Raw genomic sequence first — 20,592 nt, 5'->3', positions numbered from 1 at the left:
CCTTTCTAAACAGCTGACTGTATACTGTAAATATTGTAAAGGATCCAAAGACCATTTCAGCATTATTACACTTTACACCAATTAACCTTTTAAAACAACAATTAATCTCATACCAAACCATGCTAACATCTTTCTAAACCATTTCCTTAAAATATTAACAAGCCTTACCTTAAAGCACTTTTTATCCACGCCATAGTATGACAAGAAACTATACCGTGACGATTATCAAACAGTACTTAATACAAGGTTAGTCACGTTACTACTGAAAAGACGATACAATCGTGGAAATACTACGGTACTATGTGTCCTAACCACAACAATCTACAACTATCAGCTAGTGTGATGAAAACATCAACATTTTGTAGCGGAGATAATAGGTTGTATTGATCAGTTCATATTAATACCTTCAGCCCCTCAACAGGAGCAGACGACAAGCCATTTCCAGATCTGCTTTATTTACAAGTAACAAACATGTTTATTGAGTGAGAAAGATGTCAGAATGTTTTTGATGTATTGGAATTAGATAACTTGATTGTCTGTGTAAAGAATGATTTTAATGGAAAACTCTGTAGGTTTCTGTTGATTTCTAATTGACATTTCACTACAATACAGGTGATAAATTGTTTTTAACATAAATAAAAGTTACATGTAAATATTGGTATTTTGATAAAACTAAAGATACAGTATTACAACTAGAATAATAGTAACATTTATTATATGAATAAATTTTATTCCTCCAAACTAAATTTCATACCAAATTTTGTTTGAAATTTTGTACCGTTTGGCATTATAACCAAGACATGAAAAAAACTACCGGTACAGTAAAAAAAAAGTAAAGACAGCTAGAGCTTATTTAGCAAAAAGTTTCCCTTACATTTTGTTGTGTTAACATTTTGAACATAGGGCCTCTGTGCATGGTCTGTCCAAAGGATTGAACTGAAAAGTTAATAATATTATGATAGCTTGACCTTCTAATCAGCTGCTCTTTATTCCCTCTCCAATTAACTACATAGTCTTTCATTAAATGAGCAATTTGCCTTGTAAGGCGTCTAGAATATTAGATGAAATAATATTCTGAAGATGGAACAATTCTGATAATAGATTCTTGGCCAATTAAATCATCATTACAGATACATTGTCCTTCAAATATTGCTTACCCATGTTTATATGCAGATTTTTACACAGAGCGCAATTCAATTCAATAACGATCCAAACTAATCTAAATAGTTAAAATCAGATACAAACATATTCAATAATGTAGATTCATATGATATATTAGCTCATTGATATTATACCAGACTACCAGTTTCTAGAAGTTCTCTGAGCCAGGCAGGGTATGCTTACTCTTCATGACACCTAATACAACTTTTCATTATGAAATACTTACTCACTAATGATTGATATACTTTCCATGTGAATAGTTCATTAGCTGCTTCCAATGTTTGGCCAAAATGTTGTTTTGGATTTCAGGTTTTGTTTTTTCGGTTCCGGTTGATAGTACTTGGTTTATTTATTCTCTAGCCTTACTGAAATGCTCCTCTCTGGAATATCTACTGATTAATGGCCAAAACAATCAGAAAAATGATGCAATGTGTCTAAGTCAAGGTCACCAGACTATCACAGAAGATTAAGAACCCATTTTGACCTGATGAAACAAGTAAATCAAGAACCTAAGTGCTTGACTGACTATAGAGCCTCTTCTCAGACAGAGTTAGAATATATCAAGATGAACTATTATTTGAAGCATGTGAATCGTGATTTAACTAGAATCAATCCTCTGTATGTTCTGTTGTTAGACTAGTTCTTATCAAAATAACAAGGTCATGTGTAGAACATTTTGTCTTAAAGCTGGGATAAAAATTGGGTGATAAAACAATCGGTAAACAACATTCCGGAATTGAGATGATCAAATAGTGGTTTATTTGAATTTGATGTATACAAATATATACAAAAACAAAAGAAGAAAATTCCGTTAACATTATCTCTTCAAAAGGGATGCTGTCAAACCCAGTTGCATTGTAAGGGAAAACATGCCCTTCCCTTATAGATACACCTGGAACATTACTTATTATGCTGGAATTTAAATTATTGCACTTGAACTCAAAAGCTAATAGGTTAAAAAAAAAATGACCTCCAACACAATCTTGTCCAGCAGGCATCAGCCTATTGGTGTGTATTAAATATAGAAAAAATTAACAATATTAGTTATTCCATATGTATTAAGCAAATGTGTATTTATAATGAGGAATATAAATGGTTGCAGTGATGTGAATATTATTCCATTTAAAGGGGCAGATGTGCCATTTGCGGGGGTTGATTTTAGGCTTGTAAATAGATGTAAATAGTTTTCAGAAGTAGGTACTAGAAATGTACAAAAAACACATTATTCCTTTAAAAATACTTCAAACTAGGAATTTTACTCACTATTTCTATATGTCTTTCCTATATAATAGAGAATCTTAAATTGACGAGTAGTCATTTTAACAAACGCAGGTAATTCTTGACACATGGATTTGAAGGCTCAACTTTCAACAGTGAGTTCAGCTAAAAAATTTTAGTTTCTGAGACTAAAGTATGATCTATCAAAAAGATTGGCCTACCTGTCCCTTTAAACATATTGAATAGATTTTCTTTATCTTTTCTATAAATCAATACAAGTATCAAGCATGACCAAATGAAAATTTCATCTTCTAGAAAAACTTGTTTCTTTCAATTCAGATTTGAAAAGAAAATTTGCTTTTGATTTCAGACATTGATTTCTTGCTAGAACTTCAAACAATTGATGTGCATGAATAATTAAAGGCGAGTTATTCTGAATTACTGTTTGATTTTCACAACATCTTATCTAGTATACTGAGTAATCACAAGCAGAAAACTGAGATAAAAAGATAAAACAAACATCCAAAGAAAGCTTCTTCATCAGGTAAAAGCAAAAGGTTAAAAATCAACCAGTGGTTTTGACCTCAAAAGTTTAGGAGATTGGAAAGAAGAATTTTATATGTTTTTAACACATTTGCTGCATCTTTATTTCAGAACCTACTATGTCAAATAAAGTGAAATGACGTTAGAATGATGCATTATGGTATCACTTATATTCCCACAATGCATCATTTTGACATGACTGTTGTGAATAAAACTCAATCTCTAGATAGTTTCATTAAAGAATTTCAGTAATCTTAATCTCTGTATGTACAGGAAAATGAGAAAAAGAATTCAGTGATGTCTTTGATAGACACATAAAGGCTAGAAAACCTCTTTACAACATGTCTGACCGACCAGGAAGTACACCATGTCTGACTGACCAGGAAGTAAACCATGTCTGACCGACCAGGAAGTACACCATGTCTGAACGACCAGGAAGTACACCATGTCTGACCGACCAGGAAGTACACCATGTCTGACCGACCAGGAAGTACACCATGTTTGACCGACCAGGAAGTACACCATGTCTGACCGACCAGGAGGTACACCATGTCTGACCAACCAGGAAGTACAACATGTCTGACCAACCAGGAAGTACAACATGTTTGACCGACCAGGCAGTACAACATGTTTGACCGACCAGGAAGTACAACATGTCTGACCGACCAGGAAGTACAACATGTCTGATGTTCCAGGAAGAGTGGGCTAAAGAGTGGGCTCTAACCTAAGAGATGTGCAGTAAAATAGCATTAATAAAGTTTTAACCATAATTTTACTATTTTAGTTGCTCATGCATAATTGTGGAAGAAAAATTGCAGATGTATAATATTCAAGAACAATTCATCATATAAAACTGAAAAGTAAACATTGATCAATTTGTACAGCATATTCCAGCAAAAAATAATATTTGTCTAAATATTCCATTTAAATAATTGCCGTGTAAAATGGAATCTTGGTAGGTAGTGACAACGTGAAAGAAATGAAATAAAATTGAATAAGAATTCATGGGCAAAATGATACAATAGTAATAAGGGACATTTTGTCTTTGAGGTATCTTCTCAAGCTGCGCCATGTTCAATTCCTGCAACCCTACAGTTGTTTTTTAGCAATGGCCCAAGGGCCTCAGTTAGCAGTCTTGAAAAAATACAAGGCAGGGTATTGTATCTTTCTAAGCAATATGATGAATAATGTATTTTTTACTCTAATTCAATTTCGCATTGCATTTGTTCACTTTAAACTGTTTGAAATCTAATAATCAGTTTACGTGGGAAAGATATTGATGTAGTTTAAAACAGTATTTACATGATTCTATCAGTATTTCAGGAAACTATCCATCAAATGTCAAATTTTACAAAAAGATTTTTATTTGTTTAAAAGCAAATGATGAAAAATAAATGGACCTGATGAATATATGTTACGTAATATGTCTGTAATATCAAACCACTCATACAACAATCAAACCACTCATACAACAATCAAACCACTCATACAACAATCAAAGCAGCCTGTTATATTATAACTCAAACAACAATCAAACCAGTCTGTCATATTAAAACCCAGACAACAATCAAACCACTCATACAACAATCAAACCAGTCTGTTATATTATAACTCAAACAACAATCAAACCAGTCTGTCATATTAAAACTCACACAACAATCAAACCACTCATACAACAATCAAACCAGTCTGTCATATTAAAACTCACACAACAATCAAACCACTCATACAACAATCAAACCAGTCTGTCATATTATAACTCAAACAACAATCAAACCACTCATACAACAATCAAACCAGTCTGTCATATTATAACTCAAACAACAATCAAACCACTCATACAACAATCAAACCAGTCTGTCATATTAAAACTCATACAACAATCAAACCAGTCTGTCATATTAAAACTCACACAACAATCAAACCACTCATACAACAATCAAACCAGTCTGTCATATTATAACTCATGTGTTGGAAACTAGATATCCTAAGAGCCATTCTAAGAATCTTAGCTTTAAAATATGAGGCAGAACTAGCTAGTGAAATTGAGAAAATTGATTTAGATATATCCTTATGGATTAAATCATTCTAATACTAGATAAGAAAAGAAAACCATTTTTCATTTTTCTTTTTCTCATTACATGAATACCTACAAACTTTACTTCTATAATCTAGAATGTTCCAATTTCCACACCAATGTAAGACTTTATACTAGCATATAAATTTGTTTAAATTTGTTCATTACAATGTTGTGTAAAAAAAAACAGGACTACAAATAGAAACATTAAATACTTAGGTGTACAGTCGAAAAAACAACGATGTTCAGAATCAAGCAAATCAGTTGTAAAAATACTTGATTAATCACAGTACTGGTACTAAAATTTACTAACAACTTGAAATATCACTTTGAGTTTAACAACCTGTCACAGTTTGTCTAGTTCAATAAAAAAAGAATTGCAATTTTGCTGGTTATATGTTTCTTTAAAGATAAACTGTCAACAAACCATGAATCAAAATTTCGAGTTTAAAAGAAATACAAATGGATGAAATAGCACTGCAATTCAATTTAAAATACTTAAAGTTTAAATTTCAAGATTAAACTATATTCATGATTTTTAAAAGAAATATAATTGCTAGAAAAAGCGAAATCTCAGAGCCATCAGCTATATTCATGATGTGATCATAGATAGATAATTGAGGAAGTATTGAAATTGCTTGAGTAAAACCACATCAAATTATCTGCTATCATAGGGATTAATTTTATTTTATCTTCAATACAATTATTAATTAACTATAGCTTTTAACTAGATCAATTACATCTATCTCAATCTGCGCTTCCTTAGATCTTATTTCAATGATTTCAGCTATTTATGCAATTACTGCAATTGTATAATCAACTTCCAAAAACCTGATTAAATGCCAAAATATTCTGAAAGTCAAGCAATGTCATACATCTTCCTTGATAGCTTTACAGATCTTAGATTACAGATTTAAGTGATTACTTTATAAGTAATCTAAGCTGATTATCTTTTGATTGATATTCAATGTTTGTCTTTTTTCTGGGTGAAGCTGTCATGCTGATATTCTAAAACTTCCTTAAAATGATACAGTCAGATATGACAGGTTTAAGCTAATAACATATAATATGGTTATTTGACTCATTTCAAGTCTACCTTCTCTGATTAATTATGACTTATGGATTGCAATTCAGTAGATGCAAATTGGTTTTCTCCTTGTGATTGATCTACATCCAGTGCCTGTTTTTTTGTCTTTTTTCTGGGTGACTCTGTTGGTGTATCTAATTTCTTGTTAATTTACATGTTAATATTATCAACAGATTTATTATCAATGAATGTGATGATAGAGATGCTAAATGAGATTTAACAGTTTTTGTAGTTTTAGTGTGAAGATGTTTTGTTTGTATGGTAATTATATGTTAGTTGGTAATTGTCCTGTATGAAAGATGTTAGAAAATGGTGATAATAATAATAGGTAATATCAAGCTGATAAAATATAAGGTGAAGGTTAATAATTAAAATGATAATGAATGAATGAAGAATAATAATAGACAAAATAAGGTATATAAGTACGAGCACAACCAAGATTGAGGCATCTTACTGAATGAGGATAACAGTTGATGATTGATACTGCAATGATGATAATGATGATGATGATGATGATAATGATGATGATTATAAGGAAAATGTAAAATAAGCAAATCATCTCATTATTAGTATTATAAATAAGCTTAAAAAATGCAAAATATAAAATTTTAGAATTTAATACTCAAAAGCTGAATTAATAAAAGAATAAAAAATATTTCAAAATGACAGTAATTAAACTAACTTGATAGTTTTTCGAGTAATTGCAGGTGAACCAGGACCTCGTCCTGAAGTATTGTCAAATTTAAGTCTCGGATCATTCGACTCTTCATCTAAAGAGCTGCCACCTTTGATTTTTCTGGCCAGAGCCTCTTCCTCACTATCATCTTCATTTTTCTTTTTACCAAAACACCAGGAGCAAACAACACTTCCCATTACCAAACCCATGACTGCACCAAGAGAACAGATGGCTACCAACGCAATCTGAGTTGTATCTTCCATGACTAAAATATATAAGAATTGTAATTAGCTTTGAAATCAGGGAAAGGGTCAGTGCCCATCAAAACAGTTCTTTCATAAAAATATCCTGATAAAATGATTTGTATATATACATCACCTGATCCATGCACAAATTAGGCTACATTTCTTTCAGGAATGTACCCATAGTTTTGCATCAAGCTAGTTGAAAAACCTTTAACAATAGGTTCATGGTACCTAGAGACTCAAGATGTTTAACTTACTGCTAACATATTCTTATCTCTTTATGCCAAAAGGTAATCAAATTTATATTTATAGTTTGGTTCTTTTAAGACCAACAATTAATAAGATAAACAATTAACATGTCAAAACAATGAACATCGACCTTGTCATACAACTAGTTCATGGATATCAAATCCTTTCCAACAGTTTGTGACACTCGTCAATAATCACATCTTTCTGAAGTGATGATGAAAGTCGAATAGACAATTGACATGATTAAACAATAATTATCAGTTAAGATTGTGTCACCTAAAACTTTCTTGCCTCAGTTGGAGGTTGAAAATGTCTGCAGTTGCTAGGAGATCGTCATAATTGGACAGTTTGTATTTCAGGAAGGTCTTCAATTACACGTCACTTTTTTTTGGCAATATGAGAAGAGATTAACCATCGAATTCACTATTTAAACTGGATTTTTAGGTCATAGAAGTTTTGTGCAATGAGGTCTTTTGACATTATCCTTAACCAATCAAAGTGTGTCATGCAGGACATGTTCTTCAAAACAAGGACGTATCAGAGGATAGCAAAACCCTAAGAGGCTATATTTTGCACTACTTTGGGTTTCCTTTCCCACAATTGTTATTGAGAAATGGGCCCTTCAAGACCTACTTTGATTGGTTAAATATAACGTCATTAGAAGGGGAATGTGATAGAGAACTTGTTAGATAACTAAGCAGATAAATAATACCAGAAAAAAAGAAAAGAACCTTCAGTACTGCAATGCACATTGGGTCTTATTTTATTAATCTTATATCTCTTGAGATCAAACTCTGGACGTTCAAATTGTGAGCAATACCCCTTTCACACTGTAAACGTAATTCAGTTCTATCTATGGGAATAACTTCCATACTGGGAAATAAACTTATTCAGTTATAACCAGAAGTTATCTAGATAGAAAAATCTATCTCCAGAGGTGGATTTTGCCTGGATATGATCCGGATAATTAGCAGTGAAAAACTAAACGTTATCAGGATAGAAAATATTGCGTGAGGTATAAAAATGGCGTCTCCTGTTGGAGGGACTAATTGAAAATCACAAGAATGGGATTAATAAAGTACATGAATATGAATATGCATCGGAAGAGGAAACAGAAAATTAATATATTGTTAATATCTTCATTTATTACAATGATGAACAATATACTTCAATTCTGTCAATTGTGACATGGCGTGTTACTAAAAATAAAAAGTTATCTAGAAAGCAGTGCGAAGGCGGCTATCTAATTGAATTGCAGTGCGAAAGCAAAACTAAACGGAATCCAATTGAACTTATTCAGACTATTCTGTTATAACCGAATTCAATAATCTAATTGTGCAGTGAGAAAGAAGTACACTAAACACCATCAGTCCAACAGAATGTTAGGCTGGACTAAATTAATTAATCATAGTATATAATCAAAATTATTAAACAAGCTTGCACAATGTCACAAGATATAAAAGAGAGTCAGACTAGTCATAAAAAGAAAAAAGACTTGATGCATATCAAATACATCTCTTGCAAGATTGAATAAGTAATAATTTCATATACAAAAGCTTAAAAAGTCAAAAGGGAGAAATAACAGAAATGCTCTAAAGACATAGCAAGAGAATTTTTGAGAAAATTGATGAAAGTGACAAACAATAAATTGTGTAATATTAATAATTCAAGTAAAGCAACATATTAACGAAAGAATGGTGAGAATGGGGTAAAAATTTCCACTTTTTATTTAGGAGCAAAATAAGTAGCTGATTTTTATTATAATCATAAAAGGAAAAGGAAAAACAGCTTATCAATAGCTCAGGTTGAGCAGTTTTTTTTATTTAGTTTGCAGTTGGAGAAGAGATAATAAAGTTCAATATAAAAAAACCCTCTTAATATTACATGTGTGATAAATATATTGATTAATCAATATCCCCTTTATTTATTCTTTATCAATTATTACAGCTACCTAAATATCATATTTCTTTTTTTGTTTATCAGACTGGTTTTACTCAACTAAATGATAATAATAATAGTGACACAATGGCAGTGATCACATATATCGGGTGGCCCAGAAAAAAACCATAACACTTTTCAAAGAAATTTGATTATCCAATGTAAACCTTCTCAACTTGAGAGTCCTGCATGCTGAAGCTTTTTGATTGCAATTAGGTGAGGAGTTGGTCATTCATCTTCTTAAATAAGATATCCAAAATTTCTTAATCCGCAGGCAATTTGGTCTTGGAAAATAAACATTATTGCAGATAATGAATTTTGTGGCACTGACTGTCTGGAATGTCATGTGGTTTGTCATTCCAGAAGTTCACAGTCAGTACACTTACTGTTTTTCCATACTTTTGGACATTGGTTTGTTTTTAACGTGTTTTACCTCCCTCCTCCCCTTAACCACTGCTGTTGAAGTGTTTTTAACTTTCTTTAGTTAGGATTGTTAGCTTTTTAGTCGGCGGCATGTTTGTATATTGAGCCCCTACACAAGTGTTAGTTTAGGTACGTTGTTATTCTTGAACGTCAATTATGTAATAAATTGACATTATTCCTTAAAGTTGTATTATTTCAGGGGGAAGGCGGGTGACACAAAAGAGTTTAAAGGCAGTTTGTACTGAAGTGTAGTTATCAAAATTTAATTAATAGCCATTATTAGCTAGTAAAATTACAATGATGAATTTCGAAAGCTAATTTTTCGTGAAAAGGTGACTTATATACCCATAAGAATTGGCCAAACAACAGCAATTTGGGGGATGGGCCAATTGGGCTTGCAAAAGATCTTATTTTGAATTAAGAAAATCAAATAAATGGTCAAAATTCATTCCAGGCCATCTGGAATCTGTTGGCTTGAGAGGAGCCTCTAGCAGCCTCTAGGAGCTTTGCCTCAGAGAGACACATCCGAACTCCACCCCCCCCTCCCAAAAAAATCAAACTTTAACTATCGAGTTCAATCAAAATCGAAATTGTCTCAAATTCATTCACATTTACAGATAGATGCACAGTCAAGGGAAAAAATTATATTTGTTCACATTGTAGTGTAGGTGTTAAAGATATCAATTTGTACCCTAAAAGAAACTGAATAATATTAAATAATATAATAAAAGAATAATTAAAGAGAATAATAGAATATGATAATCATATGGACTAATAACCCTTTAATCATTTTTTATCTTATAATTATAGAAAAAATTTCTATGAATATCGTTATATACTGAATAATTACCAATCTACATGGAATATTCATTCAACCACAAAGCGATATGAGTTATATTTTTATACGCCCACATTATAATATGGTGGTATGTTGTTGTCGCCCTTGCCCGTCGGTCCGTCCGTCCACAATTGGCTTGTGAACGTAATAGAGACAACAGTTTTTATCTGATTTGAATGAAATTTGGTATGATCATTTATATTCATCAGATCTTGGACAAGTTCAATTTGACGATCTTTCGATGAACGGTTTTTGAGTTATTGCCCTTGACTTATGAAAAACATGTCAAAATTTGGTTGTGAACACACTACAGTTTTCATCTAATTTAAATGAAATTTGGTGTGAATATTTATAATGATGAGATCTTGGACAAGTTCGAATTTGACTATCTTTTGATGAATGGTTTTTTAGTTATTACCCTTGATTTATGAAAATCGTGTCAAAATTTGTTTGTGAACACAATAGGCACTACAGTTTTCATCAAATGAAATTTGGTATGATCATTTATAATGATGAGATATTAGTCAAGATTGAATTTGACAATTTTTCGATCAACGGAATTTGAGTTATTGCCCTTGACTCATCAAAATTTGTTAGCGATAGAGGTGACCTACGGTCTAAGGTCATTCATAGAATCACCATGACTCCTGTCTTCTGTCTTCAGAAAGTTAGAAAGCATGAGAGGCACCACAGAAGGAAATAGCATTTATAACACATTTTTTTTGGATTGCCTTTACAGTTGCTGATTTGTTTCCTCTACGAGGGTTGGTCAAAATGTTTTAAGACCACTATAAGCTGTGAAATCTTTTTCTGTTTTTTCCCCCACATAATCAACCTTCTTAAAAGGATGCTTCTTATATAGAACAGAAAGAATGCCTAATGGTTCACTCTCAATTTGTCTGCATTGTGTTTTCCACTCCGTGCTGACCAACATTTGATGGTTGAATAACTAGGAGCATCCTTGCCATACACCTTAAATGTTGATTTCTCGGTACTAAACTTTCTTGTTTACTGGAACAATAAATGAAGTACTAACGATCCGAACCGCCAACGAAACCCAAAAACGAAAGCAACATTTTGGCAAAACATTGGTAGCAGCTAATGAACTGTTCATATGAGGAAGTATATCAATGATTACCCTAGTTTGGTATGTAAAGTTTCTCACTGGTCCACAATCTCAGCTATGGGCCTTTGGACATTTTTTGACCAACCCTCATACACTGACTAAATAATTCAGTTAAAAGGAACAATTAACAATCAGTGCTATTATACAAGACATTATAGACACATAATATTAGCTAAAAGTGTGAACATAATATGAATAAACCATGGAATATTATCCTAAACTAACATATAATCAAATATAAATAGACTCTTATATAACATAAAACTCAGTGACATAATTCACTAGCACTTCCTGGAAGGTATCATGATATAATAAATAATGTCATACCAATATAATTTTCTGTTCGTCAGGAATTCTATACTTGGTTTTTTGTTTTCGAAATTTTATTTTTGAGATTAAAAAGAGTTCCCATATATAAAATTTTGAAAAAAAAAATTTTATATTCTAAAATAACAATTGTATCGTCTGTACATGTATTTCAGCATGAAAACATTTTAATTTTGAGAAAAAATGGTGCCAAATTGCTCCCTGAATGACCAGATCAATTCACACTAAAAGAAGTTCTAAGTGTTGTAAAAGTCAGTTCTGGCTGTAGTAAAGCGTGTTCTTATCAGTAGAACGCATTCTACTAACTACTGAATATCAAACGCACCATATCACGCTGAAGGGCAAAGCAATCTCAAAGACAGATGGTTATTGAAAATTTGAGATACATAAACTTAAACGTACATGACTGTTCAAAACGGTGATAGCAATATATCATACGGTGTTGTCAGCGGTGATTTTTTTTACCCATAATGACTCAACAAAAGGTGACAAGAGGAGGTCTAGACCTCCATAAGCAAGAAATCGTTTAACACCTGTCTTTTACAGAGTTTCTAATGAATGTGAGCTTTCCTATAAATATTCTATTTCCCTTTCAGTTGGATGCCATGAAAATGCTAGTCAAAATACTCATGAAAATAATGTCCATGAATGAGTGTTGAGAACTAAGATCAAGTAACCATTTTATTTTGTTTTCTTATGAAATTTGATTTTTAATTCAACATATTTTTCACCTGAACTTTTAACCAGATTTCAAAACTGGAATTGGAATTATATAAAAATATGAGGCACCTACATCTATTTCCATTGTAATACCAAAATTTGCAATAAAACAATACCATATCCAAAGTTCAAATATTGAATTTTGTAATTTTCAGGTACTCAGGTTTATTTATGAGATAAATGAAGCACCCAAAAAAAAATTTTGACAATCAGGAAAGAAAGCATTAAGCATCCTTTCTAACAGCTGGTCTTTGGCAAAACTTTATAGTAAAAATCTTTCCCAGATTATCTGTAAGCTTGTATACATACACATTTTCAATTTGGAATAATGAGGAAATACGTCTTAATCAAAGGTCACCTTTCAAATGCAAACCAAAATTAGAACCCACAATGACTATTTTTTCATTGTTACCTTGAAGCAAATAATGTCAGTTAAAAACTATGTTACAGATGACTGCCTCATTAATTCATTTTCATAAATCACTTTCAATTACAACTTTATAACTAAATCAAAACTTACTACTAGCTCCTTGAATATAAACTGTATCCTATAAGTTTTCAAATCAGTAGGCCTATCATTTCACAATTTGTATTAAATGACTATTTCATAACTAAATCTTTCAAACATGTCATTGAGTATAAGATAATATTTTATTCATGTCAAGGATTGTCTTCTTGAGTAAGAAAAACTCCCCCATAACAACAGATTTTATTTGATATATTTCATTGGTAAACAACAAGTTGTCTATAACAGTCAGAAAAACTGTTAAAGTGATATACCCCATGATTTAAATTAATTAAGTTTGTTACACATTGTTATAAACATGATGTGTATAAATTTTATTAATTTGGCAAACTGAGCTACTTTTTTAGTTTGTGTTTGTTGAATTGTAAGGTGAACCAAACATCTGATTTTTTTTCTTAAAAGATAGCTTGCCAGGCAAGGTAATATACGCCCACTGGCAGCTTTGATTTTGAATAAAAATATTTGGCAGTACCGTAACAATCACCAGTATGAAATATCCAACCTTCTGTCATACACTTCTTTTGAACTCTTTAGGGCTATACTGAATAATATTTAGTATGCGTTATTGCCCTTGTTCTTGAAAACGTGTTCAATTTTTAGCTCGTGAAAACTCTAGAAGGCAAATATTCAATCTTCAGCGCAGGAATGAATAATAAAACCAAGTAATAAATCCAGCAAGAATCATGCTTTTTAGTGTTTAAGAGCTAAAAATTGAACACGTTTTCAAGAGCAAGGGCAATAACTCATACTGTATATTTTTCGATTTTTCTGATTTTCAATAGGGTTTATCCTTGGGTGATAACAAACACTCATGCCAAGTTTCGTCAAATCAGTCAAAGGTTGTTGCTTCTAGAGTGTTTAAAAGCTAAAAATTGAACGCGTTTTCAAAAACAAGGACAATAACTCATACTAAATATTTTTCAATTTTTCTGATTTTCAATAGGGTTTATCCTTGGGTGATAACAAACACTCTCATGCCAAGTTTCGTCAAAATCCATCAAGAATTGTGCCTTCTAGAGTGTTTACGAGCTTAAAATTGAACACGTTTTCAAGAACAAGGGCAATAACTCATACTACATATTTTTCGATTCTTCTGATTTTCAATAGGGTTCATTCTTGGGTGATAACAAACACACATGAAAGTTTCTTTAAAAATCGTCAAGAATTGTCCCTTCTAGAGTGTTTATGAGCTAAAAATTGAATGCGTTTTCAAGAACAAGGGCAATAACTTCTTGAGTGTTTACGAGCGTTTCAAGAACAACAACTCATAGTAAATATTTTTCGAATCCTCTGATTTTCAACAGGGTTCATCCTTGGGTGATTACAAACACTCATACCAAGTTTTGTCAAAATCCGTCAAGAATTGTGTCTTGTAGAGTGTTTACGAGCAATTGTGGACAGACCGACGGATATGGGTGACGGCAATATACGCCCCCCCATTTCATGTGGGCGTATAAAAAGATATGGATAGCTAATATTGAGCTCTATCAGATGACAAACATTTAGATAACTGTATACCTTAATGCGATCATTCAATTGTTCCTTAATCTCACAGCAGCTGAGCTTAATCTTTTCTTCGCTAATCCACATTAAGTTAATGAGATGTCACAAGTGAAGCATAATTTATACTATATGTTTATAAGTATCAAAAAGAATTAAAATGTCTTGTAACTTATCTTCAAAAATTGTTTTTTTCAGGATAATCCTAATCTAATCTCTTTACTAATCTTGAAAAGAAACACAATTCCAATTTTCTCTACAGCCTACATACAGCTTTAGTATAACAAAGAATAACTAAAACTAGATGGATAACATTGATCATGAGAGCAAATAATTTTTAGTTTAAGAGTTTTGGCTTAGTAAAAATAAATACATTAGGTAACATGATTTTATTCCCTACTTATTATAAATATTAATCTGAATTGATGTGAAAAGTTACCTTGAAGCATCATTATTTCAGTCTACTGAACTTTACATTGGCATCGACCTTCCAGGAAAGACAATGCAAAGGAAAATGTCAAAAGATGTATAATAGTTCAAAATGTTATGACAGAAACCAAAAAAAAAAGAAAAATTTAGCTTTCTATTAGCAAACATTTATTCATTCAAGATGTTAGGATAAAGCCAGGTATCAATCAGGAGAAAAAGATTTGATACCGGTACTTATTGTTTGCTGTGATTTATTATTTTATAAGAAGTTGATATTTTTCCTTTGGTACATAGAGCTAAGTACCTGTAAATGCTGCTTCAAATTTGAGTGAAAACTAAATACGATAAAGGTCTGTGGCCCTGACTTGAAATGCTATCTTAGGAGATTACAACTTAGGTTATGAAATTCTTTGAGATCAGTCAAATTGACCTCCTGAAGGTCACTTTTTTAAAATCTGAAACCAATAGTTTGATCCTTTAACAAACTTCAAATATCTTTCTATGTTAAAGCTCTAAAGTCCATAAATGAAATACTATAAACGAAGCTTAAAAGGAGTGCAATTCAATCTTTTACGGCAATAAAAACAAAAACAGCAGGATGTAAAACATTAATTCAATTTAACTGTCCTTTTAAGCTGATGAAATTAGAGTGAAATGTCGGTGAGAAGCAAGTATTAAAAAAACAACGTAATGTGATTTTTTTACGCAGCTATAATCACTAACTATTGAATTGTTGTAGAGTTAAATACTGTCATTAATAAATAAAACAAGAGTAATTTCCCTTAGTATAGTACCATCATTTCTGACATGGTATTGTAGTTGTTAACAACTTAACCAAAACTTGCATAGAATTTTATCCTTGAGCTTAATCACCAAACAAGATAATCGAGCTAATCGCGGCTGTGGGTTCCGATTTCGGTGGGTTATGAAAGTATAATGACCATGAATGAGTCATATTCATTCATAATTCTGGTTCAGCCACTGTTATTGGGAATGGATAATCAAGGAAAGATCAATGCCAAGGACCAGCTGGTAGAAAGGATTCTTTAACCGTGAACCTAAGTTTTTAACCTTGTAAAATATAGTTGTTTCGTTCTTTTTTTTCTTACAGCATTAAATGTGGTCTAAAATACAGATGATTATAAGACTCAATAAAAATTTTTTGTTATTTTGTTATACTAAATGTGATAAGAATCACAATTTTTGTTGTTATTTCTATTAATATAAAATGAACATTTAGATCTGTATTTTAAGTTATGGTCCATTTTACATTTAGTTATTAAAAAGTCTCGTAAGCAAGCAAGTACTATTGCCTGAGCAAAGAAAAAGATTTCTGCACTTTTTCTACATTTTTTAAGAGAATTGGAATATCAGCCTCAAAATAGTACTGTTAGTTTCAGAATATATTAGTGTTGATTAAAATATAATTTAAGTTATTATTTAATATTTTAAGTTATTTTGGCTTAAAATTGTCCTCTGTTAAAACAAATTTTGAAGACATAATGTGTACTCATGTTTATATTTTTATCACTGCAAAGACATTCTAAGACTAACAGAAATATTTTGAGACTGCAATTCCAATTCTCATAAAAATAATGAACAAAACTAACAAAAATTTACTTTGCTCAGACAAATTCAATAAATACAATTTTTTTATTTAGAAATTTCTAAATATGTTTATTGGTAAAAGGTCAATACTTAGTAAGAAATTATTGATATTTTATTATGATAATACCACTTAATAGACCTCATTACTACCTATTTATCATTCCGTTAAATAGTACCTAAATATTCTAAATACTAGAGTTGGGCAGTATACCATCAAAGTCACATATAACAATGAACATTCATGGCTTTTGCATTTCTAATCTGAAACCACAAGAAAAGTATATCATTGATTTCTTCAAAAATATCAGAGATTGAACAAAATCATGAGCATTGACTTACATTTTGGTAAAATAGGGCAATTCTGAAGCACAACCATTGACACAAAATTAATCCTATAACTGATTTTCAGACATTTTTATCATAACACAAGTACCCGTATAAGCTTTCTTACTTTAATATCAGTATTGTAGTTTGACATAGATATGCTTGTATTGTTCAGGTGTTTATTAAAACTACCACAAATATTCAGTGCAAATATAAGCCATAGAGCATGGGACAAATCAAAATTCAACCAAATGAACTCAATAGAAGTCCTAAAATGTAAATCATGAATTTTTACTAAAAATTTATTTTCCATTAGTATGATAAAAGGAAAATAATGTAATGAAGCTAAAAAAAAAAGTTTGTATTCCAATTGCCAGTGGTAATAGTGTTTATGCATGTCCACTTCAGCATGTGGTTGTTTCAATGTATGATTAACTGCAAAAACACAAGAAGCTGTCGAGAAGTACAACATTTTTAAATGTGTTCTGATATATACCACAATTAATAAAGAAAGGATATAAAACTTTAATCTGATAATGCAAGCTTATAAAACAACTTCTGCAAAACTTGAAATAAAGAAAATCTCTAAATCAGATTATCCACAAGCCATTTTTCAAATTTCATCTCTGATTAGATATCCATTTCAAATTTTACGAAGTGAAACATTTTTTTATAAATTCTGTCAAGTTTGGTTTGAAATGAGATAAAATGTATTTGAAACTAGGTTATGTATAATAAAATCATACCAACTAAAGTTAATGTGGTTATAATCCCATTTCATTTTCTTTCTTTTTCTCTTGCTTTAAAATAAAATCAATTTACTCAAGAGATTTGGCACTGAATATAAATTTCAATATCATGATTTACTACAATTCATAATGTCAACAAGAATGTAACAAGATTTGCTATGCCAACGGGATTCAAAATGCCTTTTCTATAATAAATTTGAGAATTAGGAAAGCTTAAAGCTTCTACTTACTACTTTCAACATTTTGATTTTTATACGACCACACGGAAATGTGGACCTAAATTGCGTCGCCCCTGTCCTTCGGTCCGTCAACATTTCTTGTGAACATAATAGAGACTACAGTTTTGAACTGATATTAATGAAATTTGGTTTAATCATTTAAATTGATGAGATCTTGGTCAAGTTCAAACTTGACGATCTTTCCATGAACGGCTTTTGAGTTATTGCCCTTGACAAATACCACTAAATGAGCAGACTATCTAAAGTGAAGCCTAGAAGCTGTCCCAGGTGCGGAGTGGCATCATATATTAAAGGAAGAGTGAACTAGCACTCTCCACAATAACCTTTAAGTCACAGCCTATCTGAACCAAACAGAATTGATCAATCTGAAGCAGTATTTGCAAATCTCTGCTGGATTCTATTCATTTTATTTTTCCGCTTATAGCCCTCGGTTGGACCACTAGAGCGAAAACCCATTAACTATCTGATAGTTAAAATGAGAAGCTCCCAGAGAGATATTGTGGTTATGAATAGAATTCAGTAGGGATACATTGATTTTAATGATATTATTATTTTACAATTCAGTACTATCATACATCCATTTCATTGTAAGCTATTGTTTCCATTCCACTCATCTAATGATATTTTTTTCCATTAAACTAAGCATTAATGTTTCCATGTTTGGTCCAGAATAAAATGTAAGTTAGATTAGATCTAGTAATTAATACCATAGCCTGTTTATTTCAGTTAGTCTGAAACTCTAAACAAGGTAAGCCTATATTTGAGGTAAATTAAGTCTGAACTCTAAACTTAACTTAGGTTAATCTCAGATAATCTGAACTCTAAACATAGCTTTATTTCAGATAGTCTGAATCTCTAAACTAGGCTCTTTTCAGTTAATCTGAACTCTAAACCTAGGTTTATTTCAGCTAGTCTGAATCTATAAACTAGGCTCTTTTTAGTTAATCTGAACTCTAAACCTAGCTTTATTTCAGATAGTCTGAATCTCTAAACTGAGCTCTTTTTAGTTAATCTGAAATCTAAACTTAAGTTTATTTCAGATAGTCTGAATATCTGAATCTCTTAACTAGGCTCTTTTCAGTTAATGTGAACTCTAAACTAAGGTTTATTTCAGATAGTCTGAACTCTAAACTCTAAACTTAGGTTTATTTCAGGTGAAATGAAATCTCTGACCAGAAAAATTTAAATAGTCTTAACTCAAAACTACAAAATTCAGTTAGTTCCCAGGTCAGAGATATCAGACTAATTATCAATGTTATACTTTATTATCATTCAATAAATAATTTGTCAGGATTGTGAAATAGTCCAACAACTATTTTAATCACCTAATTGACATTTACAAAATTTCAACATCATTTATCCATTGTTGGACATAGAAAACTGATTGTCTACCATATTGTCAGCAAAAAATAGCATTTCATTAAAAACTTTGATTCAGTCATATGTTAGAAAATGTTACATATATTCAATTTACATCTTGAAGAACTTCAAAGTAGTTGTTCCATCAAATTCCATCAGAATTTGTATTGATGGCCGGAAACTTGCAGGATCTTAGCATGCCTTTGATGACTTTCATTGACATAATATGTTTACAAGGCCACGATTTATTTCTAAGGGCTTTTCTAAATTCATGATGAAACAAGGAAAGTTTAACCAAAAGGGTTAACAATAATGAATTATAAGCTTATATCTTGAATTTCAACATTCCCTGAAACAAGTTTCCAGATTGCCGTTTCCATGGAATCAAATTACTGTACATGTGTCTAATAATGACTGATTTAAAAACATACAAAACGGGCACCAATTTCCACCCGCTAAAATCAGTTTAAGTTTCTATTAGTGCCTTGAGAAAGCGAAATTACAAAATATTGATTTTATCTTTCAATAATATACACATTAGATGTGTTATATAAATGCATGTCATTAATATCATTAAGTTCCGTTGCTATTTATTTTCAGAATATCTTAAAGATAATATTGTTGTTATCTTATTGTGGGGTACTATCTGAATTATTATTGATAGACTATCATTGATGCTTTATTTCAGAATATATGAAGACTATTTACTTGAGACCCTAATTCAGAATATCTGAAGACTATTTAGTTGAGACCCTAATTCAGAATATCTGAAGACTATATAATTGATGCTTTATTTCAGAATATCTGAAGACTATATCATTGATGCTTTATTTCAGAATATCTGAAGACTATAATCATTGATGCTTTATTTCAGAGTATCTGAAGACTATATAATTGATGCTTTATTTCAGAATATCTGAAGACTATATCATTGATGCTTTATTTCAGAATATCTGAAGACTATAATCATTGATGCTTTATTTCAGAATATCTGAAGACTATATAATTGATGCTTTATTTCAGAATATCTGAAGACTATATAATTGATGCTTTATTTCAGAATATCTGAAGAATATGTCGTTAATGTCTTATTTTAGAGTATCTGAAGACTAATAGAAGATTACATCATCAAAACCTTATTTCAGGAGATCATATCATTGAGACTCTCTTTCGGATCATATCACTGATGAGACCCTTTTTCAAGACATATCAATGACACACCATTTAAGA

The 20,592-nt window shown here is 31.2% G+C and overlaps 2 protein-coding genes across 2 annotated transcripts in view; both read right to left on the bottom strand.

The window, feature by feature from the left end:
- The window catches only part of Syt7 (synaptotagmin 7), a gene marked incomplete at its 3' end in the record, with an annotated part of 82,006 nt that overhangs the window by 24,897 nt on the left and 36,517 nt on the right, over window positions 1-20,592 (bottom strand). Inside the window, exon 2 of the mRNA XM_009067151.1 lies at window positions 6,769-7,027. Within this exon, the coding sequence (XP_009065399.1) occupies window positions 6,769-7,025 (257 nt within the window). The 5' untranslated portion in view covers window positions 7,026-7,027. The remainder of the gene's footprint in view (window positions 1-6,768; window positions 7,028-20,592) is intronic.
- On the bottom strand, window positions 6,759-8,128 carry LOTGIDRAFT_155427 (hypothetical protein; the record flags this gene model as incomplete). Its single annotated transcript, XM_009066983.1, has 2 exons — window positions 6,759-7,027; window positions 8,077-8,128. The coding sequence occupies 2 exons, from the start codon at window positions 8,126-8,128 to the stop codon at window positions 6,759-6,761; spliced, it is 321 nt and encodes a 106-aa protein (XP_009065231.1).

This window comes from Lottia gigantea (assembly GCF_000327385.1).
Source record: "Lottia gigantea unplaced genomic scaffold LOTGIsca_8, whole genome shotgun sequence".
Taxonomy (NCBI): domain Eukaryota; kingdom Metazoa; phylum Mollusca; class Gastropoda; family Lottiidae; genus Lottia; species Lottia gigantea.
The sequence above is the reverse complement of the archived record's forward strand: the minus strand, read 5'-3'. Positions and strand labels throughout refer to the sequence as shown.